Source organism: Astyanax mexicanus, chromosome 18, assembly GCF_023375975.1.
Source record: "Astyanax mexicanus isolate ESR-SI-001 chromosome 18, AstMex3_surface, whole genome shotgun sequence".
Classification (NCBI taxonomy): domain Eukaryota; kingdom Metazoa; phylum Chordata; class Actinopteri; order Characiformes; family Acestrorhamphidae; genus Astyanax; species Astyanax mexicanus.
This window is the reverse complement of record NC_064425.1, coordinates 15,598,605-15,625,587: the sequence shown is the minus strand read 5'-3', so window position 1 is coordinate 15,625,587 and position 26,983 is coordinate 15,598,605. Positions and strand designations below refer to the sequence as shown.

Here is a 26,983-nt window from a genome sequence, read left to right as displayed (position 1 = left end):
ATTTTTCATTATTATATTAAAGCAACAGTCCAGAAGTTTGGGGGATCTGATAAGAATATGTAATTGCACAAGTCATGCTAAATAGTACTTTCAAGCAGTTTAATGCTTCTTTTATTTATGAAATACTTTAAAATCAAAGAAAGTAATTACATAAAACAAACCTCCCAGATCACACTAGACACTGTTTTTACAATTAACATATTAGAGGGATGGTTGCACCAGGACTCTGATACTATTAAAAAAATAGTTTGTCAGGAATATTACTGCTTGTGATTTACCAAAAAATAAATAAATAATAATGCAATTGATTCCTAAAGTAATGCCACCAAACGAATAGTAATATATGAACCATGGATTTGATTTGAATTTTCAATGAGAAGCAAGAAAACCCAATATTTGAGACTTTTTACGTGGAGTAGACTGGCTCTGTTCAGCTTACTCAAATCAAGTTTAGCTTACAATAAACTCCCTTGTAGGTGATGGATGAGAAAAGGTTGATCAATAATCTGATTTATCTGATTATTTTAGTAATTTAAACGACACAAAAGTTTATCGGATTACTTACACACTCACATATATACAAAATAAATAAATAAAACATCTTTAGTATGAATAAATATTTATGTTATGGTGCTATCACTTCAGCACTTGGTTGCTTGGCACAGTGCTGCAGGGTACTGCCCCGAATGTCCATGCCAACCTCTAAGAATGTTTTAAGAAGGTTCAACTAAAAAGAGCACATTTATTTACTGTATGTCTGTTTTTTATGATTAATGCTCTCAGAAATTGAGCTAAAGAATATTTTATGGCTGGGTAAAGGAAAGATCTGTCCTTTATGGAGTCCTTCCATTAATCTACATAATAAACTGTCCTCCTTCCATTAGGGCTGAGAGGGCTTTTATAGTTGAGTAGAACCAGTACTGCTCCCATCATCTCATCCTCTTTCTCATACTGGATGCACAGATACAGAAATGACTAGCTGGCTGGCTTCCTAAAACGTGACTTATGATGTTGACTTCTGTGGAATTTCAAAGATCTATGATGGGCTCATAAGAACGTATGGGTTTGTGCGCAGGTGAAGGTCTGCTGTGCAGATGTAAAGTTGTGTGTTCTGCTTCCTCATGCAGGCTTCAGTCTGCATTTTTTTTTTTAAACAAAAGCCCTCCCATTCCTGATTCTCACTACACCCTCCAACACCTTCTGGGAAGGGGGAGGCTACACCAGCTCTACACGCGTAAACAAGCGCAGACAGGCTGGTGGGTGGAGCTTGTGGGAGGCCAGCTGAACCAATCCTAGGTGGACATCTGGGCAGAAAGCAGTGAGTCACAAAACCTCCTGGTGCACTAGCGCAGAAACCAAGGCTCCACCCACTCACACAAGCGCGTGCTCACAGGCCCACACCCTGCCCAATTTCACAAACACTGGTCACAGTCACGCACAGAGAGAGAGAGAGAGAGGGAGGGCGGGCAGGAGAGAGAGGATATATTAGACACTGGGCTGTGCCTCAGTGACCTAGTTCCCCCTCCGCTCAGTCAGCTGACGCAGGCAGGAGCAGCACACAGGCAATAAGGACACACGTCTAAGGCATTTAAGAGCTTTGAAGTGGATGTATAAAGATTACGGTGTCTGTACACTGTACCATATTCTGCTTTCATAATATAAAGAGACATTTAATAAAACTAAAGAACACACCACCACCACCACTCACAGTACAAAGCATAAACACAAAGACGCAAAGTTAAAAAGCTTCAATTATCTCAAACAAGTGGTTTATATCTTCAAGAACATGAAGCAAACTGTAAAACTATTGCCAGTCCATGGTTTTTGGGTGGTTTAAGTGGTCTCACTACTTAAGCAAGGCTCTCTCTCTGTCCTCTGCCGGACTAAATGTGACTGGAAACCATATGAGGTCTGTCTAAGGCTGCACCTGTGTGAGGCAGGCTTTTATCCTGGATTAGAAATCCGGCCGCTGGTCCTCTGTGTCCATACATAGACGCCACAACAGATTCAGACACGCTCTGGTAATAGCATTGCTTTGTTTTTCTTTAGGATTAGCTCCTATTAGGAATGTGACCATATGTTAGTTATTTATATATAAATGCAGATGTTTTGGTTACTCCTAGCACAAATATGTTTTAGTATAAATGCAGCATATTGACGATACTACTTTAAAAGCTTTGAGACTTGGGAAAAGGTATCCGAGAGCTTTAATCTTTAGAAGTGCACATGCTTTGGCATTGAGCTTCTTTCTTTTTTTCCTACACTGTAAAATTGTACAAAAACGATTTCCGCATGCCATTACTATGTGCCATATTTTAAGATACTTCATATATCAGTGCATCAAAGCACATCTTAAATTAAGAAATCCCACATCATACTCTTTCTATTATAAACTGTACAGACCAGCAAAAAAAACAAAACAAAAAACTAAATAACTACTACTAACAGCAAAACTACTGTGGTCAAGCAAAACTTCTACAAAACTATTGACATTAGTTTCTGTGTATTCTGACTCGCTCTGGATGTCTCACTTGTTACAGTGCATGTACACAAAGATGACAAATCAAAAAGCTTCAATTATTTTACACAAGTGTTTTACATCTACGTAAATGTGAAACAAACTGTAAAACCATTGGCAGTCCATGTTTTTTCAGTGATTTGAGCGGTTTCACTACTTATGCAAGGCTCTCTCTCTGTCCACTGCAGGAGGTACGTCTAAGGCTCCACCTGTGTGAGGCAGGCTTTTATCCTGGATTAGAAATCTGGCCTCTGGTCCTCCGTGACCATACATAGTCACTACAGCAACAGATTCAGACTATCTATATCTGTACTGGCACCGGTTCTGGCACTTACACACAGTGGTGTATTGTCAATAAAAAGGACCGATACCAAGAAGCAGTTAGTGACACACATAAAGCCCACTATAGGATGATTCTCGACTGAAGTCGGCAGCATTTTTATTTTTTCAAAGCTCTGAAACACTTAATTTCAAAATGTGCAGTTACTCAATTAGCAAATGCTTATTAGATCTAATTTGAGATATAGAACATTGCCTTTACCAAAGTGTAGCCTATAAAAAATGCACTGCAATAAATATAGTGATATAATAGGTGCATCAGTGCAGTCCTACTTTACTGACTCTTACTTTCTTTAATATTGTGAATAATGCTGGCAGGCAGCTAACAGCAGCTTGAGGAAGAGCAAATTTAAGCCTCTCTTAAACAGAAGATCTCTTATCAGCAGGCTGAGACGAAGCCCTCCCATGATTTGGATACCCTGCAGCATGGAGCAAATGGCTATTAAGCCTGCAAGTATCACATCTCACTCCAGCTGATTACAATGCTCATCCTCTCCCTCGCCACGTGCTCCCGCGGACCATGGCTGCAGCAACAAAACAACAACAGCCTGACGCGCAGGCCCATTGGATACGGCTCTAGAGAAGAGAGGGAAGGGGGAGGATGAGAGGCGAGACCAATGGGAGTCGGGAGCAGCAGTTTGACCCCAAAGGCCCCCCTTCTTCCAGATTAAAGATAGATACACGCACCACCCACGTTAATGCATTCAGCACAGGAGCTTATTAAAACTGAAGGGGTTCCTCCTCTTTTGTTTTAACAAATGAGACGCTGTCCAGCCTATTGTTTCAACAAATAAGATCCCGGGGTCCCCCGCTGTCGTCAAGGCAACAGTCGTAAAACAGCAGCGTCTCCTTGGTAACAAGACTCCCAGTCAGGTGTGCGAAGAGCAGCAGACCCAGGGGTGGGGGGTTGAAATGGATGGTGGGGGCTTCTGCTGGACTAGAAGGTATGCTTCACCAGAGTAACCGCATCAATCAACTTTCACAAACTGTGCACACTGTAAAAGCCTGTCATGATTTGAAAATCTTATTGAATCTTAATAATTTTTTTTTGCAAAACTGTATCGATTTTAAAAAACAGTACTGATTTGTAATTATTAGTAATAATTATATATATAATAAAGGTCTCTTTCCGTTAAAATACACTTTTTCTTGTTCTTTGTGAAATATAATAGGTCTCCCTGAGTTGTTTATGCATGATGCACATGAAACTCTTCCTCAACCTTCATTGTCTGCAGTAGCTAGTAAATATTCAGGAAAAAGAGGCCTGTGTTGTTCCTGTGATCTTTGTGCAAATAACACATCGGTGTTATATGCTTTGCCCAGTAATTCAGAGCTTAGGAACAAACGATTAGAATTTGTTTATGGAACAACCCCAGCGAAGTACAATTGAGATAAGTAGGTGTATTTTTAGAACAATTCTGTTTTAAAATTAAAAGTTAAAAGTCCTAAAAATCCTATTGTTTCTTCCCGCCCACTCCTCCTCTGTACTAAAGCACCACTATACCAGAGCACTTTTTCACAAAAAAAACAGCTCCCATTACATTTATTCATACTAGAGACCACAATCAGACATTTAAAAATTAATAAAAAACGAAATATGAAATAAGACTTAAACATTAAAGGACCGTTAAGGATTATATTTTCTATAGTAACTCATATCATGATCAGGATGTATCATCAGATATCAAGAAAGCATGGTAAGTTTAAGCACTAGCAAGGAACTTTATTTACAATAATATGGTTTATTGCAATTATTTCTGGTCCGAATAAACAATTATTATGACAGGACTAACACTGTGCAGCATGTTTGCATCTGCTTCTATAGAACAAAAGCAATAGTAGACCAGTCTTTAATAGTATGGAAAACAGGAACCCTTAAGAACTAACTAACTGTTGCAATGTGCTGCAAAAAAAATGCACGCAAACTTCCCTGCTAGCTGTAGAAAAGCTTCCTGTCGCGTTATATCACAAGGGTTGTGCAATGAACCGAACAGAGAGCGCCTTTCAGAACCCGTGGGAATAAATTAACACCCCGAATGGCACAAGAGCTTTTCTGTGAACTGAAAAAAAACTGTGCGTCTCTGTGTTTGCCTGAATGCTTTTTTTAATACATAGCAGAAAAGCTGAAACAAGGCAGCGATCAACACAAGTCTTAAAAATATGACCTTGCCATACAACAAATGAGACCAACATCTTAAGGCATGTTTGAAGAGCTAGAGCTTCCTCAGCTTTCAGGAGAGACCCTCCCCCTACACCCGACTCTTCTCTCCACCCTCCCCTGAGGGACAGGCAACTCTTCCCTAGCCATCCCCACCAGGTCCCTCCTCCTCCTCCTGCTGCTGGTGCCAGCCCTTTCCTCCTCTCTGGGCTGGCTGAGGACTGCAGCAGACCCAGCCCCACGCTACAGCTGTGCTCTACATGCCTACTACAATTATTCACCCGCAGGGCAGGCTGCTCTACAAACCCCCAAACCCAGTGAACTCCATGAGCCCTCCTCCAGTTCTGTCTAGGCTTAACTGGGCTGAACTCTCTGGGTCTACTGTCTGAATATGTGCAGGCTCAACCTGTGCTGTTTCTTCGTAACAGTCTTGAGTCTGAATTAGAGTGGGAACAGCAATGAGAGCAACAATCCAGAGCCTTTATTAATGAATACGACATAAATACAGTCCAGATTAAAGCTAATAGTTCTGATGGGAATTATATGAGACAATTTTTGGACAAAATTAAATACGTTTACATGCTCATTATAATCTGATTTTTGCACAACATTGGAGTGTCAGTAATCTGACCAATACAGTTACATAAACTTGGATCATGAGGAACCTTATTTTACATTATAGCAGTTCACATGGGTAGGGCTGTAGCTAATGTGTATTTTGGTCGTCGACTAATCTCTCGGTTATTTTGTTATTTTCCAGAATAGTCAACGATAATTTCTGCCATGCTCTCAATCTCTGCTTCCTGTTGATGCGACTTCTGTTCCTAGCCTAGAAACAGCTAAATGTGGGATTTAAACAAGTCTGATTACATGAGTAGCTCAATAAACGATTTTTACTCTGAAACCAGTCAAAAAAAAAACTCATAGAATAAGGTCACGACAAAACGTCATAAAACCAACACTTCAAAAGATTTAAAAGATTAAAATCCTTTAATTCTGTTTCAGAAAGCGATGTGTGACCATCTTACGGGTTCTGTTTTAATGCTGTTCATTTCAAGGAGAAGATGAGAAGGAAGCTGATTGTGGTTGTAATTAGTCTTTGTACTGCTGTCTCTTCTTCACACGGATAAGAACAGACTCCCCAAACCCTCCCCCCTCCCAACTATGTTCCAGCCGACTCCAGTTAAAGCCTTTAGCCCCGCCTGTGTGTATGAGTGCATGTGTCCTTGTGTATGTGTGTGTGTGTGTGTGTGTGTGTAAGTGGACCAGACCATGCCGTTTAGGCTGCATGGAGAAGTAAATATGGCTTGGGCACAGTCACATGCAATGCGAGTGAGGAGCACATGGCCAGATCCTCGCAGGGTGGGGAGGGGTGCACTGCTCACTCACTCAACATGCAGAGAAAAAGAGGAAAAAGAGAGATAGATAGAGAGACAGAGACAGGGCAAGAGAACAGAAAAAAGCTAGCTAGCACGCTAGCCACGTTGCAGTCATGCTTCATCTCATAAACAGGCCTGCAGAGACAGCAGTCTTGTGACTCCAGTTTCTAACCCTGCTCATTCTCTGCAGCTGAAACAGGAAAACCTGGAAAAAGCTCAGGTTCTCTAGTTGAACAAAAAGAAAAGAGAGAGAACAAACACTCTGCACATAAAAGAGAGGCCATAAAGGAGAGGCAGCAATATAAAATAAAAAAGAGAACCACATAAAGGAGCTGGAGCAAGAAAAAAAAAAAAGCTTTTTACATGTGTCTGGGTGTGCTCATTGTATGCCGTTCTTTCTAGGTCATTCCAATAACTAGCAACAGTGTTTAAACACACACTCTGAGCCAATATTTGAGTTAGGCTACTGTCTTGGACTACAGTCACAGAGACATTATGATTATATACAGAGATTATATCCTTGGCTGTTCACAGACAGCGCTGTCCTCAGGCAGCTAAAGCACACAGACTGCCATTATGATCCACTAAGAGCATAAGCTGCAGCAACAATTACTGTCTGAGTCAAGCTGAAAATGGCAGGAGAGAGGGTTCAAAAAGTGAACCCAATTTTTCTGAATTTCACCCATCCAGTTCAGCATTTCAGAGCACGCAGCTGCAGAACGGCTCAGCCGGAGGACCCCTGTCGCAGAGGCAGACCCCCCCGGGTGTTCACTTGACAGGGTTAAACAGGACAGTTATGGGGGCAGCCCAGGCCAGATTGAATACAGTGATTACAGGGCAAGAAGACAATACTAAATGGTTCATTTCTTTACAGCAACAATATGGGCTGTGGATTGGCTATGCTCTGACAAAATGAAGACCAACACAATGCAGAACACCAATACTTTACAATACAATACAATACTTTACAATACTTTTTGATGAATATGTATCAAAACTAGGGCTGTGTATTGCCAAGAATCAGACGATACGATGCGATACACAGTAACAATGCATAAGCATAAAAAGTAAACTTGTTACTCAGATTTTATAAATATTAAATATAAAATATAAGTGTTTTTAATACTATGAATTTTTCTAAAATTTGATTTACAGAATCACAAGATCACCTTACTACCAGTGTCGCAATATATTGCAACATATTTAATCGTAACTCCTGTATTGTGACACATTGCATCACACTGGCGGTTCTAGGGGCGGGGGCAATGGTCCCAGCTGAAGTGCCCTTGTCCTGTTACTCATTTTGTCTATATACAGTAAAAAAAAATAAAAAAAAAAGCCAAATGTTTTAGAGAAAAACATTAAATACACATTAACGCAACCAAGAGATTCCAAAACCAATCCACAAAATAATCCCTGAAAATGAAAGCAAAGACTGGCAAAACCCAAACACAAATTTTCGTTAACGACAAAGTATAAGAAAGTAACCAAGTATATTTAAAAAGGTATATTTGATATTTTTAAAGCCCTTTAAAGCCTTTTAAAATTACATGTTTTGCCAACGCACAGCCCAAAAACTGTTCTATAATACAAAAAATAATGTATTAATAAAACTTGAGTGGGATCTAAAGACACAAGACAGCTCTGCTATGTAAAAGTCCAAGTTTAAACATAACACACAAAGGACCACTGTTTAACACCCATCTTCACATGTGAGCTAATATTTAAAAATCAATACTATGTTTTGAGAATCAACACACAATCAAAACATAATATTGTGTAACAATATTTTATAACACCTGTACAAAAATACAGGGCATTACATAAACACGTGCATGGCTGTGTTATTCAGTAAACCTTAAACACAGTTGCGTCCTCCTTTTAAACAAATATAGCATAACTAGAACAGGCCAATAACAAAACCCCCAAACTGTTAGCTTACACAACAGTCCTAATAAATACAGTATTTACTCACTAGAGAACACCACATCACCACCAGCATTTACTAGATACCGTCCAATGGGTTGCAACATGAACCAGGCCTTGTGACCACAGCTTTGCCTGAGGCCTGATCTGAGGAAGGGGAGTCAAATACAGGGTGTAAGGAAGCGAAAGCAGGGGAAGTGGGCAAATATCCAAGCTAGCTAACCACTCTTAACTGGTTTTATCATCACTTCATCTAACTAACCACACACCACAATACAGTATATCAGCTCTATATCTCTGGGAAGCCTCAGGAAGTTATTACAGAGTTCTTGCTACAGTACTAAAAATGATGTGTTATGGCTTTTGTGTGGGCTATTGTGCTGCCTCAGATTACTTCAGCCAATCAAAAAAGAGCAATCAAATTATTTACTAGCCCAGCATAAAAGTGCAAATGGGGGTGTTTAGTCTTAAGTAAAAGATAGGGTTGCAAATAGGAGTGTAAAACCAAATTTGGTCAATCACAAAATCTAATTCTTTAAATGTAGATTTCAGAGAACAATTAAAAATACTGAATAAATACATTACTGTTAGCGATATACCCGAATAAAAAGGTTTCATTTGAAACATGTCTGAGGGGCAAATTTTTCAGGTTCTTTTTTTTTACCATTGCATAAAATTAAATAGTATTTGGTGTGTTTTGCTTTATTTATTTTATTTGCTATATTTTAAATAACACAATATTACAAATATATAATTCATAAGTTGTCTGGTTGAGATTTTATTGCCTCATCAAAAACATTGTTTGGTATAAATTAATCTGCATTTTTAAACTGTGTGTCCAAACAACTTTTTCCTGCTCTTTTTTGGTTGAATAATAATTACACTTATCGAACATTTGATTAATCTCTTATTACTGCATATTACATCATCAAAATGAATAAGCAACTGGATCAAACTGCATCTCAGCTTCTCCATAAACTCTTTCCCAACATGCTTATAACTGCTTTTAAAGCACCGTCACCAGATTGCATGCTAATTATCACTTACTGTCAAATCAGACAGTGAATGTGAATGTGCTGAAAATAAGGGCTGCATTATTTGGACAGAAAAATGACTAAATCTTTAGTCACAGCTTTAAACCCTGATTGAACATGTCAATAATCCACTTCTGTGATTAGTCAGCTCAGAACTGAAATCTGTGAGTATGGGGAGGTGTGGTTTGTGAGACACTAAGCTCTGATGCACCTAAACAGTTAAAATACTGTAGTACTGAAACCACTAATGCATTTCAAAGAGCAAACTAAATGATGAAGTGACACATGATACACTGCACAGCTTTAGCAGGAAACATGCGCTTTTCTCCAACAGGATGAGCGATGTGCTTCAACAGCACAATTTGGTCGACCGAAAACCCTTTTACCCTTCTTCTGTGTGTGTGTGTCTAAGTGCAGCCATGCTGCCCCCACACAAAGAGAGGAAATGCACAGATAAACACACATCTGCCAGAAGACTGAAGACCTCATTTACTGGCTGTGCTTCCTCTTTGTTTATTTTTGAACAAATGGAGATGGAGGTCAGTGATCGTGAAGCAAGACGGCTGTCCAGAATCAGATCTTCCTCCATAGTGGCAGATTAACCAAAAGAGAAGATTCCACACTTATTTTAATATATTTTATATCAAACACAATCCAAATACTTAACACAATACCTTATACAAGTAAGATGATCAGAAAGGTAAGGGTGCTAATTACCCACTGAAGGAAAAAACAAGCTGGTCAAGCTGGTTTATTTTAGTAAAAGTTATAAAAAAAAAAAAAAAAAAAAAAAAAAAAAAAAAAAAGGGTCTATAGGCAAAAGACTCCGTTGTAAATAGGAGTGTAAAACCACATCACATCATTTACATTTTTATAATTGTGGTTATTTTAGACTTTATTTATTTATTTATTTATTTTTTAAACAGTGTTTATATTTTATTATTCTATGTATTTATCTCTGTTTTATTGCTCTGCATTTTAGCTTGTTTGCATATCCTTTTATTTTTTAGTTATTTTATTTTTTCTTAATTAAATCTTACAATGTTTGTTTGCTTGTTTTTATCATTTAAATTTAAGTTTCAATCCCTTTAACTCTATGTAAGCTCGGCTACACTGAAAACGAGGGCTACCCTCAATGTATTTACCGAGTGAAAATAAAGGTTGATTGATTGATTTTGATTGCCCTGATGTCAATCAATCAATCAAATACTGTTCATGTAGATTTCAGAGAACAATTAGAAAATACTGAATAAATACATTACTGTTAGCGATATACCCGTATTTGGATTTTGTTTGATATGAAATAGATTAAAATAAGTGTGGAATCTTCTATTTTGTCTAATCAGCCACTATGGAGGAAGATCTGACTCTGAACAACCATTTTGCTTCAAAATTTGAGTTTGATGGTTTATCTGGTATACAAGCACAACAAACCTGGCCAAGCTATGCAACCTGTAAAACCAAGCCTGACCGTGCTGATCATGTATGTTGGGAGCTGGGTAAACACTTACTCTATTCAAAACTGTGCCCTGTTTACTGTTCCCTACATATGAAAATGAGCGTGTGAGCTTCATGCTCTGTGACAGCAGACTGTGCCACAAACAATCCGAATTGCATTCTTCCTCTGAGAAGCTAAGCACCAATCTTTAAATCAAACAGTGCAATGAATTATGGGTATTCCATTTGTACAATATTTATTACAGTGCACTGTGAAATTGTTACAGTGCAGTACAAGTCTGAATCACGAATCAAGCTGCTTGCATCAGCAGCTGGAGTCTGAGAGAGCTGACTGAACATGTGTTGAATAATCTAGTGCTAGTGTTGGAGCATTGCTAGTAAAATGGATAGGCTTAATAAGTGGATGGGGTTTTTGCTCTTCCATGTCCAGGTACTGAAAATGCAGAGTGGAAAATTGGGAACTACTACTTTATCTTACCAATTTTACAACGGATAACCAACAATGTATTTACTGAACTATATTTAGATGACATTTTACTACTGCAACAAAAAATACTGTACCTCTTTAATTCCAATTCAAAAATCCACAAATGTATAATAATGAAAATAATACTAACAATGCTTTCAGTCTGGAAGTCCATTATAATAAGTACTTCCGTATATTTGGTAACAGCAAGGTTTGTCCCAGCTCAAGGGTTGGACAGCCTACACACATACACACTGAGGTAATGGACTCTAACCTTTGAGCAAAGGGCATTTTGAGCTCTGTTTTGTTTTTATGTTGATTGCACAGCTGGAATGTTCTAATTTCTGAGTGTGGTGTCAATGCATTACCAGAAACCAGCCCATCAAGGGGTGGATATAATGACATGTGATATTTATTGTGATCAAATTCCAGAGTGTACTGAGGGTGATGACATTATTTACACATCAAATACATGCTTCTAAATAGGGATTAAGAACAACACTCTTACAAATGAAGGTGCTTACAAATTGTTCTTTGTACAAATATTTATCCCCTTAAAAGGACAAAAAAAACGTTATGGTCCTATGCTTCCTGTGACAACCATGAATCAGTTATAAAGGCAAAATTGTAAACAAAAATAGATTTCATAAGATTTTCCATTTATTTTTAAGGGCTATAGCTATAGACAGCTTGTAAACAACTTGTGGTTTCATAACAGCATAACAACCTAATTAAACCTGCATAGCAACCAGGAGCAGTCGGCCTATTATGCCATTATCCTATTTATCTTTGTGGTCATGAAAAAAGGAAAAAATAGTGCCTCACAAATTACAACTTCACAGGAGAAGGAATAAATCTTCTTAAATCCCAATGCTAGTCCAGATAAAACATGTTATCATAGTCATTTTGGTTCATTTCAATTGATCCATCATTCTATATTGACATCATTAAAAGTAATGCATTGAGCAATTGACAGATCTGCATTATGTTAAAAAATATATAAAAAAGCAACATTTGCCACTAATACTTGTAAAGCATAACATACATATGGTGTACCAAGATTTTTACATTTCTGTCACATCACTCAGCCCTAGGCTTACTGTAGCAGCTTTATCAGATATAACACAAGGAAAACTTCAGCTACACTGTATGTTGTGTTTTGCAGGATGTATCCACAAGGCAGACGCGTGTCATGATACTCAGCAGAATATAAGCCTGCAGCGACCCAGCGCTGCTACCCTGTCTGCCTGCGAGCAGAACCTGTTCTGCTGATTTTACACAGTTCCAGAGCCATGAAAGCAGTGGGAGGTTTCAGAGAGGCTGCCAGGCTAAGCTTTAGCTCGTGTGCTAGCAGACAGCGCGGCAGCTGGGGCTGTGCGGCTGAGCACTGGCTCACAGAGAGGGGGGAGGGTTAGGGTTAGGGTGACATCATGCGAGTCGGGCTAGCCATGTGCTTCGTGCTCATGTGGCCAGAGAGTACAACCAGGCAGGGAGGCAGGAACAAGAGGAGGGAGGGAGAGAGCTAGAATTAGAGAGAGCGAGAGAGAGAGAGATGTAGGCAGTGGGGGAGAGATAAAGAGGGAGGAGGGGCTCTACACTGGAATGAACAGCATACACAGTCACAGACTACAGAGTATTCAACTGGAACTTCCATTTTTAGAAAGCGTCTCTGCAGTTAGTAGGTTTTTTGGCGTTTGTCCTAAATGACAGACACTTAAATATTAATACCATCTTTAATATCAATTTAAGCTTGTACATAATCTCACTCATAGATCTAGGTCATGATATACAGACCTGAAAAACAAGACTGGTAGTAACGAGAAAAAGACTGGTAGAAAAACCACGAGACTTCTCATTCTGACTCAGCTAGCAAAGAAGCGAAACAAGGAAGTCTTGATTTTCTCACAGGCCTCCAGCCCCAGATCACATGCTCGTGAGATTAGCTCCAATGCACTTTATCGCTGCAGGACTGCAGACGTAAATAAACGTCACTCATGACCTCGCTGAGTGAGGGGCCGCGACGATGAGGAAAAATTCAAACGAATCCACACCGACAATCCCCTTACTCAATCCTCAGGAACAGCTTGGCAGGGTGAATTTACCCTGTGTCGGACACACGGGAGGGAAGGGTGGGGTGGGGGGAGGGGGGGGTGGTGGGAGTTGTGTAGAGGAGCCCAACGCATGCAGGCACACGCATGCCTGAACAGCCCATGGCTCAGTCACCCACACCACATGCTGTTCTTATCCTCCAGCAGGCCTGCCCTGCTACTACAACAACAACAACAGCAGCAGCAGCACGCAGAACACACACACACACACCTACATAGCACTACCGCTACCAGCAGTGTTAGATTCTCACTCTGCTTTAATCACCTAGCACCGATGGTAAGGGCACGAGTCTGTGCAAGGCTTCAATGACTGCTCATCAACTAACCACCACTCAACTCACAATAAATAAATCTTTCCAGGAAAGTGCTAACTACAAGATACACGCAGTCAACAGTTTAAACCAATTCCTGTAAAGGTTTGACACAAGCCAGTTCACAGAATACTCCTGTTTTATATACATGATGAGTTAGAGACAGGGAGAGCCAGAGAGAGATGTAAGAAAGAAATATTCTGAGTTCTATAGTCAGAGAGAGAGAGAAAGTCAGCAAAAAGAAAGAGTCTGATAGAGAGACAAAGTTCTAAAGTGAACAAGTCAGAGAGAGAAAGACGGAAAAAAGAAAGAATCAGACACAGACATAGTTCTAAATTCAGAAAGAAAGAAAGTGTCAGCTAAAGAAAGAGTCAGAGAGACAGAATTTTAAAGTAAACAAGTCAGAGAAAGAGAGCAAGACAAAATAGGAGTGAAAGAGATAAATCAGAAAAGAAGGAAGAGTCAAAAAAAGTGTGTAAGATAGAAAACTGAAAAATCAGAGAAACAGTAAAAAAAATATTTTTTTTTTTAAAAAATGTCTCAAAGAAAGGACAGAAAGACAAAGAGAGACAAAAAGTACAGTGAAAAGAGAAATACCAAGATATTCATATAGAAAGAGAGTCAAAGAGAGAGAGTCACAGAGAGGGAGAATCTCACAGAGAGGAAGAGAGTCACAAAGAGGAAGAGTCTCACAGAGAGGAAGAGAGTCACACAGAGGAAGAGAGTCAGAGAGGAAGCGAGTCACAGAGACGAGAGAGTCACTGAGAGGAAGAGTCACAAAGAGGGAGAGTCTCACAGAGATGAAGAGAGAGAGTCACAGAGAGGAAGAGAGTCACAGAGAGGAAGAGAAGGAGTCACAGAGAGGAGGAGGAAAAAGTCACATAGCGATAGAGTCAAAGACGAAGAGAGAGTCAGAAACGGGGAGTCACAGGACGAAGATAGTCACAGAGAGGAAGAGACAGAGTGGAAGAGTCACAAAGAGGGAGAGTCTTGCAGAGAGGAAGAGAGAAAGTTACAGAGAGGAAGAGAGAGAATCACAGAGAGGATAAGAGTCACAGAGTGATAGAGTCAGAGACAAAGAGAGAGTCAGAAACAGGGAGTCGCAGAGAGGAATAAAGAGTCACAGAAAGAGCATGAGCTGGGCCAGTCTAGCATTAACAACACAGAGAGCACAGTCACAGAACAGGAGGGGAGGAGGGATCCAGTCACACAAGCTCTGTTCCACTGTCCTACTTTAATCTGAAAGCCCACGAGTCGTGCAATCATCAAGCTCCCTCCTCCTTTTTATCTCTGCCTTCATTTAGACAGTGACAGAACAATGATTCAAAACGCATCAAGCCTCCATTACACACCACAGAGCTAATGGAACTAAAACAGCTTTCAACCGGTGTATCCTTTCTTCTCTCCCCAGAAACACTCTGATCAGCACTTCAGAATCACCACCTGCCCAATGCTGTATTTATCTGCTAGTGGGAAAACCCTACTTTCCTCTTGTGAAGTCAGAATTACGAGCAAGTCACGTTCAAGTGCGTTTTTGTTGGAACAACATGAAAAATGGTGAATGCAAGGCTGGTTCTCATCTGCTTTTTGGGGAAACCGCACTAGCAGAATAGCTAGAAACAGCTTTGTTCAATATCAAGTTATATGCACACTAAATACAGATTAGAATAATGTGCAACCATTAAGATTAGCTGCGCTGTTAAAAATAGAGGATTATATGAAATTGGTTTGAAATTCACTGGAAATTACAACTTGAGAGGGTATTCATGTGCATCTTCCAAGTCAGGAACTTACAATGGTATTTACCAAAATTCCATTAACATATGGACACAGCATAACACAGAGTGTCCCCAATCAACAGCACATGATCACTAACCACTGGAGACAAAGATCAACCACAAACACTGTCAATAAATGTCTCATTCATGTCTCAACTCAAGCTGCATCTAATCAGTGTTTCGGTAGTTAACTTATGGACTAAATGGGAAAATGCTCTTTACATTGGTCAACAGTTACTTTTGACATGCCCTCCATCGCTTTGAATTGAAAGAAACAGCTAAATATGGGACTTCAAGGTCCTTTAAATGTGGAAAGTGTTGATATTTAATGAGTGACCACATAATCTGTTGAGTTTAGGCACTTTTGGAGATGGAGGCCAAGTTGAGTATCAACTGAGTGTGAGAACATAGCATTTCTCTCTCCAGCACTTTGTCTAGCGCTATCCTGTTACACATTAATGTTCAGTTGACACTAAAGCCTGAAGTCAAATATTTTATATTTTTATAATATTTATAATATATGATATTGTAGATGATATCAAGTAATCGTTACAGCTCAACAGTCAATATCACACAATGTGCATCACTTCAGTAGGGGTTCTTGCTCAATTTTAAAATTCAAATGTAATGCTCCTTAAAACCCTTTTTAATACCTCAATAAGTATAATTTAAGACCCAAAAATATAGTAAAAATTTCTTTGGTAACCTAAATTCTCTTGCCGCTAATGGTAGCTAGCCCTCTTCTCTCCCAGATAATGTTGGCTAGTTTGCCACTAACGTTAGCTAGCTCTCTGCTAACCTTAGTTCTCTCCCCGGTAACATACCTAACTCACCACTAAGGTCAGTATGTTAGCTAGCTAGATGTTAATGTTAGTTTGTTAGCTAGCTTGTTGCTAATGTTACCTAGCTCTGTGCTAACCTTAGTTATTTAAGACGGTGCATCTGAAAATGCAATACAGCAAATTTACAGTAAATTTAAGACAATTTGGGACCTTGATTACCCAGATTGTAATTTAAGACATTTTAAGACTTATTAAGGACCCACAGGAGCACTGCTTTATACGTGGCATGGCAGTTAAAGTTTTATCAGTGTGATAAATGATTGATTTCTCTATGTTACAACACCTAAATGCCTGTAGTATACTGCAATCGGACAGAATGTAAAGATATGTCAGGAACATAGGAGTATTATAGTAAACTTCTTTTCCACATTCATATTAGACCCTTCAGTCCAATCAGAAAAGTAACAGCTAAAAGCAAAGGTGACCCACAAAATGCCTGTATGCCATTATCTATCAAAGAGCAACAAAAAGCAGTAATTCAAGCCAAATTTCCTACCTGTATGTATCTTAGTGCACTTCTCAACACACTCAGATTGGAGGTCTTCTTTTCATCCACGTTAGGGATGTTCTTCTTAAGAGTCTCAAAGCACTCCTTTAAGTGTGCACGTCTAAAAAGAGAGAAGAGAAGAACGTTGGAGAGGAATGCTGATGTATTCAAATCGATTCAACATCCAGCAGCACAACAAAAAGCCTTCCCATTTTCTCTCAGGGTGGAACCTGTACGATACACCAAACAACAAAAGAACAAAAGTACAGACAAAACTAAAGTGCAGGGCGTTTAAAGCAGTACGTACAGTATAAAGGGTGCAGGAGTGTTTTGGATATTTTCAGACTTTTAGTGAAAGTATAAAATCACGGGGGAAAATGCTAAATATCTCCGCTGCAGCTCCAGAGCTCTAAAGCTTAAGGGTAATTTCAGTGTTCTCTGGGGGAAAAGGCCTGAGCAGCAAATCTCCATAATGTTATGAAAATGGAATCCAGAGATTAAACTCACCTGTTTTTTTCAAGCTTGTTGTGTACCTCCCGTGTGCCCGCCCTAACAACAGAGACCAAACACACAATGTAATTCCCAATTGAACAAAACGCAATTACAGGAATGGACACACTTAAGAAACATTCCAATTCAAAATTAAATAAAACTAAATAAAAATTTTAAAGACATGAGAATAAAGCGTTTATATTTTTTAAAATTATGAACATTCTTACTAAGATATTGAAAAATGAGGCCCATTCATTTAATCAGTAAACGAGCCTTACGTTTAATCAAACACCTCAGAGTAAGAATTTTACACAAAGTTCCAATGTCATATAGGCCTACACCCATAGATCATAAAACAACATTATCACCACTGAGATATGAAGTGAAATACACAAACCATCTACAGTGGCATCCATCAAAGGGTAGATATATTATGCAACAACTGATCAGTCCGTTCTTGGGTTTGGTTTGATGCTTTTGTTAAGAGCAGGAAAAATAGCCAAGTGTGAGAATCTGAGCAAATTTAACAAAAGAAAAAAAAAAGGCTTCAAGTTACAAGACTACTGCTTATATCTTAATGCCTTTAGAGGCCTTCAGAGGCCACACCTCAAATGTTCAGATTTATAGAAGGGGAAGCAACTCAATATATTGCTTTGTAAAAGGCCTGATTAGATCATAGATTAACAAGTTTTGAAATTTTGTCACAGACCACCTCCTGAAGTTTTATTTTTTCATGTGAAATGGCCCAATACATAAGGTACCACTCAAACATTTAAACACACAATCTCATTAATATTTGTTCTTTATTTGTATTATTTACTACATTGTAGATTAATATTAAATACTTAAAAACTAAAGTAACGTGCAATTAGATAGTGGACAAAAAAACACCTGACATAAAAACTCAACCCAGGTGGTTTGGAACGAGTTGCAGGGTGAAGGAAAAGCAGTTAACAAGAGCTGAGCACCTCTAGAATTCCTTTAAAACATTCCAGGTTCTACCTCATGAAGCCTGCTGAGAGAATGATGCCAATAATGGGCAAAGCTGGCCCCAAAGCAAAAGGAGCTACTTTGAAGAATCTAAAGTATAAAACATATTTTGGCCAATTTATCACTTTTTTGTGTACTTCATAATTGCATATTCGTTCTTTCATAGTTTTGCTGTCTTTAGTATTTATTAACAAAGTAAAACATAATTAAAATGAAGGAAATATTAAATGAGAAGGGGTGTGTCCAAACTTTCGACTGGTACTGTATATACAGCTCTGGAATAAAAAAAAAGAGACCACTTCAGTTTCTGAATCAATTTCTCTGATTTTGCTATTTATAGGTAAATGTTTGAATAAAATGAACAATGTTGTTTTAATCTATAAACCACAGAAAATATTTAAATTTCCAAATAAATATATATTTATTTAGAGCATTTATTGGCAGGAAATGAGAAATGGCCAAAATAAAAAATGATGCAGAGCTTTCAGACCTCAATTAATGCAAAGATAACAAGTTCCTATTTATAAAGATTTAGGAGTTCAGAAATCAATATTTGGTGGAACCCTGGTTTTTTAATCACAGTTTTATTGGCACATCTTGGCATGTTCTCCTCCACCAGTCTTACACACTGCTTTTAGATAAATTTATGCCACTCATGTTGCAAAAATTCAAGCAGTTGAGCTTGGTTTGATGGCTTGTGATCATTCATCTTCCTCTTGATTATATTCCAGAGGTTTTCAATTTGGTAAAATCAAAGGAACACAACATTTTTAAGTGGTCTCTTATTTTTTTTTTTCAGAGCTGTGTAGATCCCTATTTGTCAAGATGCGTAATAATCAGGTGTAAACAAGTTCTAGAAGTGCTGACCTAAGTTCTGCTGATAATTACAGGAATTTGATTTTACACAGTTGTACTCCTGAGACGTCACCTCATTTGATCTAATGATCACATCACCCATCTTACCCGCCAGGTCTTTTCTTGTTGTCCAGATTGCGCAGGTCGTCTGGAGGGCTGCCTCTGGACACAGGGCTGGACTGTGCTGGCTGAGGCAGCAGGGAGGTTGTGACAATGGACCCAGGGTAGGGCTGCAGCAGCTGAGGTGGTTTAGTGCCATTGGTCTGGGCCAGAGGTGTTGGCGCGGCCTTCACCTGAGGGGGTACGACTGCGCACTGGTGCAGTGCACTCTGGGCTGGGGGGGAGTGGGTTGCTTTTCGTGGAGGTGTGAGGCGGGGGGTAGTTGGGGGGCTGAGTGGAGTGGAAGGAGTTGCAGGTAAAGAGGTGGGGCTCGACGAAACATAGGGGATGGGGATGACCGTGATGGGAATAGAGGGAGCAGGAAGAGCTTGTGGGGGAGGGGGAGGAGGTGGGGCAGGTGCAGGGGTGTGATGACGCTCTTGAGTCGACTCCTCAGCCCAGATCGTGTGATTGGTACGTGTAGGCTGAACGCAGGAGACAACCTCTGCTCTCCGCTTCTCGGCCTCCCGTTCGAGGCGCAGTCTCTCTCGTAGCTCGTTCTCTTCTGGGGGAAAAAAGAGAGGAAATTAGCTTGGATTTGCATGGATGAAACCATCTCTGCAACCCAAACCAAGCCCAAGCAATCAGCAAAGCCTCTATAGCAGGTGATTTTAGACTAGACTGGACTGGTTATAGCAACTAAAGAATGGAATAACAAACAGGAACTCATCATGACCCAGAGGGCCAGCTAAAGCCTGTTGTGTGCAGGCTGCGGAATACAGTTACTTCAGCTTATAAAGGAAATACGATGCCAGTCCTAGTACTCCACCTCCTTCTACAGGGCTATTCCAGCATTAACACACACACACACACACACACACACAGGTCTGCCTGCTGGTTTTCTACTGAGCTGTGAGACTTAATGAATAATGCAGTCTTACATCACTTGAGACCTGTTTGAAGAGCAACCACTACTGGTAGAGGTCACATGTAATTCTGGACTGATATATACATGCACATATTTATCATCAACAATTCACCATGCTCTGCTCTCATAGAATGAACTACTGTGCAAATTATTATCCATGACATCTTATTAACCATAAGTGCATCATTCATCTTAAAGCATCATTAAAAAATAAAGCATTCAGAACAATTCCTGTATTAAAAGAAAACAACTGCAAATATATACGCCAGTCCCAATCCCAAGTAAGCAAAGCTGATACACATTTAACACAAATTTCACCTTTAGTATTGATTCGACAATTTGTTTGACATCAAATTAATAGCCCAAGAAGAGTCAGGCTGAATCCCAGACATCACAAACACGCCTAATAAATGGTCTGTACTCAACAGAAGTGCATTAAAGTATCAGCCCACCAATAACAGGGCGGAACCAAGAATTACTGCGGCCTAACTTTTTCAATAACAGCAGTTTTCTACGTCTTAATCTAAGTCTTACTGCACTGTCAAGCAACTGCTCCCGAAAGCCTGGGCACTTCCTCATTATTGTGGGTTCTGTAATTCCTCTGGTAAGCCTCTTACCCTGAACTTACAAGGATATAGACTCCATCTAGGGTATGGGTAACAGAGCCGCTTAAACAAGACAGTGAGGTAAAACCACACAATCAAAACACTTTCAGATGTCGACTTTCACATTTCAGAGACTGTATGAGGGAAACAGAAACACAGAGTGTAAAACATCAGGCCAAGCAGCATGAAGGCAGAGGAAGAGTGTGAGAAAAACCGACGGGCCTACTGTGTGCTGAGAGATACTGTGGGAGTGTTTGCATGAGTGTGTGTTTGTGTGTTTCACTGAGGAACTGTGTTGGATCCATTGAGCAATCTGTTAAATCTGAGAGCTCAATAAACATTTACTGCACGTAGCAACAGTGTAGCAATGACAAGACTTCTTTATAGCTTTAAAGGATTCGTGACCTACATTGTCAACATTTATGACATCTGTGGATCTATATAAATAATTTACTTTTTTTTTTTTGTTGCGTTTTCCAATCTCTCATTATCTATTAGAATTAAATCCTGATTTTGTAATTGTGCTCTTCTGACTCTTCAGTAGGTGCCTTGTATAACAGTCCAGACTGAAACACTTAGAACTTTATCAGAATGGGGGAGATTAACCAATCTACATACTCTGTTACACTAAATCCTTATGTTACCAAAACAGCAACTCTACAGAAGAAGGAAGCAACCTTTTTAAGTTTCAATGGAAGTCACTGTAAAAAGAGTTGATTCCAGGACATTCTGGGCCATTTTTACTGGTCCTGTAAAAGAGCTGAGCAACAGGGTAAAAAATATATATTTTAAAACAATATTTGTATAATTTAAAAAAATATTATTCCATAACGTGCGCTTTTCAAAGGTGATTATGGAGATTGCACATCTTTACATATATAAGCTGCTAAAGGGAATCTCAGTAGATAAATATTTGCTTTGATCAGAAACCTGTAAAGAACTTTTATGTGGCAGTCATTCTTTTTATATTTTACACCTTTTAAAAACTGAAATACAATGTTATGTTTGCACCATATTTAATATAAAAGCTTTAGTAAATAGTATATACACATTTGTATATATTTAAGGTAATGAAAAAATGGCTAGTGCCTCACTTTAAATTGTGCTGTTTGTTTACAAATAAAAAAAAATAAATGTTGTAATGTAGGAACTGAAAATCTAAATTGTAATCGATAATTGCTCATATATTTAATAAATACTGAATATCAGTCAGCCCTAAGTGGAATACTCTCTTGTGCATAGCACAGTTATTGTTTCACTTTTTGCTGAACAGCTCTAATTATACTCTCTGTAATAATAAAAAAACTAAAATATGTTTTTCTGTCAATACAATAAAAGAAACTATCACAATACATTGTCTACCTCGATCATCATTCTTTTACTCAACATAAAAAATAAATACCAGATTCAAATCAAGCAAAATAAACCAATGTTTTTGCTTAACCGTGACATGAAAATGTAAATGAGTTGTATTTTGTGACATCAGAAAGAAAAGTATTTATTTTCATTTTTATATACATACTGTATGGACTGAATGGTGTGTTGCAAAACATACAAACAATGCTTGCATACGATTTTGGACCATCACATATTTCAGATTTCCCCTGAGCTGCGTGTCATTCTACTCCAGTAGCCCACTGTTGTAGTGACCAATTGCGAGCCAATCACAGCACAGCCACTCACCCTATCACGGCAGAACGACAATAGTCAAACAGTGAGTTTCCTCCAGCCACTAAAATCAAAGTGCGCAGGGATGGCTGTCCAGTTACTATGGCAACACACTTATGAGAAACACAAGACACAAAGGAGCAGTCTTCCACATCAACACAAGCAGAAACGTTACCATTCAAGCACTCAATGCTCCCCGTGCCACCCAACTGGGTCAGACCGTGACCTAGACATGCTCTGCCTTCTGGGTCAAAAAACAAAGGCAGTGGCATAAAATAACATCCACGTCCAGAACATGTCAACCTTTTATCTACTGCTCAGAACTGGGTCCTGATATCCACAGCACTGATCCTCGAGTACTAATTAAATTACTGCTCGTGCATCTAAAAAAAATCTATTTTCTCCATATTTGCGCAGAAAACACAAATTATGTGCATTCCTGCAGTTCAGCCTAGGCCACATCCATTCCTAAACAATGTATTTATTCTCAAAACTCTGATCTGGCGCCGCCATACTGGTCTTTCCTCAGCCCACTACACACTGGCAAACAATGCAGACTGGGTGCAAAGAGTAACCACACACCGGAAATGACCATGAAGAACTACCCCTTACTATGGCACAATAAACTGCAACCTCTACAATTTTGGTGAGAGCCACATGAGTGTAAGAATTCAAAGGTCAGCAAGATGTGTGACAGAAGAGGAGACCATTACAAATATTCAAACCACAAACCATAACACACAGTCCAGTCCAAGATTCATCAAGTCATGGAGTTCCCCAAATCCATTTCCACTAAATGCTGACAGTGCATTCTTTACCTCTGATTACTCTTAATGTAAAATCTTAAAAGAAGCATTTAAACCTGATATGATAGAAACAGAGATGCTTTACTTTAGGCTTTGACAGCAGAGTCAGAAGGTTGTCGCAGTAGAAATGGAGGAGTAGCTCAGAACAGTAATAGAGAAATGTACTTACATTAAGACTGCACTGTATTAGAAAAAACTGGCATTGCAATATAGCCTACTGTTGTTTTGCAGTATATAAAATTGTGATTAAAAAAGCAATTTTCACCAGAAATGAATAACTCATTATGATAATTGCTCTCAGGTAGATATAATCCGACCCAGGAAGGTAAATCACAGAGGATTTTTTTTTGTAACATTGCTTTTTGGCAATAATTCTTATAACATTGGAAAGCCTGTTAATCTTCATTGTAAATTGTGCATTTGTAACATTCGTAAGGAAACTGGTCTTTAGTTCGGAGACGGTTAATAGGGGCTCACTCTAAATAATGCTGAAACTTGGTTTTGTGGAACAGTATCTTTAAATTGCATGGGCAATTAAATTGGATGGGCCCATATCCAGACCTGTAAGATTTAACTTTAACACCAAAAGATTAAATACACTCAAAAATCAACTTTGATTCAATGTTTTATGCTAACCCTGTGTTTAGTTTCATTATGTAAGACGTGTGTTTTTTCTGTTAAATCGTGTGTAAACGAGGCGGAGGCTCGCGCCCTACTTTTAGCTCGTGCTCTCCTCTCGCGCGGTGCACGTGGCTAAAAGGGGCCGGGCCTCGGCCACGCGCTCCGTGCAGCAGGGCGGGGCAAGTGCGGACACGTCACAGCAGCGCTGGACCGAAACAAGCGCTGTCTTGAAAAACACGAGCCCGCATCGCGTCTCGAGCGACAAGTACGAGGTGGCGGGTCGGGGGGGCAGGGTGACAGCGCGCGCCCCTCATTCACAACCCGAACCCTATAGCTGTCTGCCTGCAGAAGCAGCGCATATTTCTCCGCGAGGCCCGTAACAAGACACCCCGCGCGCCTCGTTATGTAAAAGCGCCAAATGTAGCTCCCCGCGCGCGCACGGCAAACGCCACCGCCCTTCAGAAGCAGCGCGAGCTTACTGATGAAAGCGAAACCGCGCGCGGGCAGTCACGAGAGCAAAACAACAGTGCTTATTTTTCCTTTTAAAAAAGTTCACTTTTTAAAAGTGCTGAATTTGCCCTCCACCCGGGGCTCATGCAAACCAGCCACAGCTTATTATAGAGCGCAAATAACGTCAGTAGCCATTCCAGACATGTCACAAGACAAGTCAGTATAGATTCCTAAATATCACAAAGTCAGGAGCTAGCAATTCTGGAAATCCAAATAAAGTCAGTAGCAATTCAAGAATATCACAGAAAGTCAGTAACATGACAAATAAAGTCAATAACATGACAAAGTCAGTAGTAATTCAATAAAATGACAGTCAGTAGCAAATCCAGAACATCACAAATAAGTCAAGTCACAATAGCAGACCATCAAAAATAAAGTCAGTAGCAATTTTAGAACATCACAGATAGTCAGTATCAAATCCAGAACATTACAAATAAAGTCAGTATCAAATCCAGAAAATTACAAATAGAGTCAGTAGCAATTCAAGAATATCACAAATAAAGTCAGTAGCAATAAATGACACTTAATCTGCAGGAACAATACTGCACAACACATGCATTTTAGACAGCACTTTGAACAGTCGTACACCTCGTGATTTCCTGTAGCCTGATTATATAAAACATTTCAGAAGCATGCATCAGGTAAATCATGACACGAGATCACTGTTTTAATTCGGGCTCAGAGAGTACTATCTTTTATCAGGGCAGGACTCCTCTACTCACTACCAGCAGCAGAAGCAGCAGCCCTGCACGCGCCCTCCCGCCCAGCCCCAGACCCCCTCTGTCGCTCACTGTCTCTTACCACGTGCTCTCTGTTGTTGCTGGGCTTGCAATTCCAGAAACTTGGCTGCCTCTAAAAGCGTTTCGATACTCATCTCTGCTTCAGTCCGTTCTTTTCCCACCCAGCTCCACGAGAAACTGCCGAACAGCCTTCGCTTCGGGTCAGTCAGAAAGACCAGTCTTCCGCCCGAGACCCAACACCTTCGCCTGTAGAAGGAAAAAAACAGAAAGAAAGAAAAAGGCAGCGGCGGCGGCTGTAACCGGATCCCCCTCGCAGAAACTCTTCCACGCACGTAGAGGAGTCGCGACAAGATGGCGGGCTGGAGCTCCAGCAGGCTGCACGTCGCACCGCCGCCCGCCCCTCCACTGACTCCTCCCCGCCAGGAGGAGCTCAAAACCCGGACCCGCTCCGGCTCGGCGGCGCAGAGTCAATCCCTACAGAAACCGGACTCAAGCACGAGTCAAACTCAGATATTACTTTAATTCAGAGCATTTCAAATTCTATTAAATTACACTTAAATATTTCTAATATTTTCACAGTTTCGTTAACAAATAGTATTTCTTATTAAGCTCTGTTTACTATAATTGTCTTCAGCATCTACACTGTTAACATGACACGTTTGTAGGCCCACTCTGTAGTCATCATACTGCAAGAATAATTAATAATAATAAAAAAAAAACATACGGTATGACATTTCAAGAATAAAGTCGTAATATTTCAAGAAGAGTAATATTATGAGGTTACAATTTCAACATTACGAGATAAAAGTTGTAATATTTTGAAAAAAAAAAAACATGGAATTTAAAGATTTTAGTCATAAAATTACATAAATAAAGCTGTAATATTTTGAGAAAAAAAGTCTGACACCACATTTCAAGATTAAAATCATAATATTACAAGAATAAAGTTGTATTACTTAGAGATTAAAATCATATTACAAGATTAAAGTCGTGACATTTAGAAAATGATTTGTAGATGAATAAAGTAATATTTTGAGGAAAAAGTAGGCTACTATGGTGCCAGTTTAAGAAGCACAGACAGTAATTGCGACTTTATTCTCTAAATGTCATATATCGTTTTTACTCAAAATATTACGAATTTATTCTCAAAATAGTAAAAATAAAATTTCTCTAAATCATTTTTTTTAAAGTGGCCATAAAATGCAGTCTTAGTTAGGTTTAGCATTTAAAACAAAATTATAGCATTGCCTATGCAGTTTACTAGGAATTCTATTTAAGAAGGTTATTCCTACAAAGCTGCAATTATAGCACTATATATGTCATTAAAGTCCCAATCATTACGAATGTGTGTATAATAAATGTGCTGAACCTGTACTGTGTATTATCTATTTGTCTGCTATGAAGTTAGGCCCATATCTCTGCTCGTGCTCTGTGTTGAAGTAGCAGCACCCCTCCACTCCGGGATCCGCTGCATGTTTTCCCGCTGCCGGTCCTGAAGCCCCGCCCCAAACTCATAAATAAAACATGAGCTTGAAACAGCCAATCGGAGCAGAGAATGAGAAGGCATGGCCTGCGCTCACATGGGTGGCATTCGGTGCGTTTGTTTTGCAGCGCTGTTGTGGCACATCGATGTTTATAGCTCGATTTGACCTCGCAGGTCAAGCTTTTATTGCAAGGGCGCTCACGCTAATGCAAAATGCGTGTGGAACAACATCTGTACAGCTTCTTTCTATTAAACAGCCAAAAGAAACATATTATACAGTTTAAAATTATTATATATTTATTGATGGAAAGCTGCAAAGCATACAGCTCCAAGAGACCACTTTATTTTCTGAATCAGTTTCTCTGATTCTGCTATTTGTAGG

The 26,983-nt window shown here is 39.4% G+C and overlaps 1 protein-coding gene across 1 annotated transcript in view; it reads right to left on the bottom strand.

Moving 5' to 3' along the window:
• mnta (MAX network transcriptional repressor a) overlaps nt 1-25,590 on the bottom strand; it is a 30,857-nt gene extending 5,267 nt beyond the window's left edge. Inside the window, exons 1-4 of the mRNA XM_007245922.4 lie at nt 25,180-25,590; nt 19,250-19,805; nt 17,312-17,353; nt 16,814-16,925 (exon numbers count right to left, since the gene is read on the bottom strand). Coding sequence (XP_007245984.1) covers nt 16,814-16,925; nt 17,312-17,353; nt 19,250-19,805; nt 25,180-25,252 — 783 coding nt within the window. The 5' untranslated portion in view covers nt 25,253-25,590. The remainder of the gene's footprint in view (nt 1-16,813; nt 16,926-17,311; nt 17,354-19,249; nt 19,806-25,179) is intronic.
• Between the last annotated feature and the right edge of the window lie 1,393 nt (nt 25,591-26,983).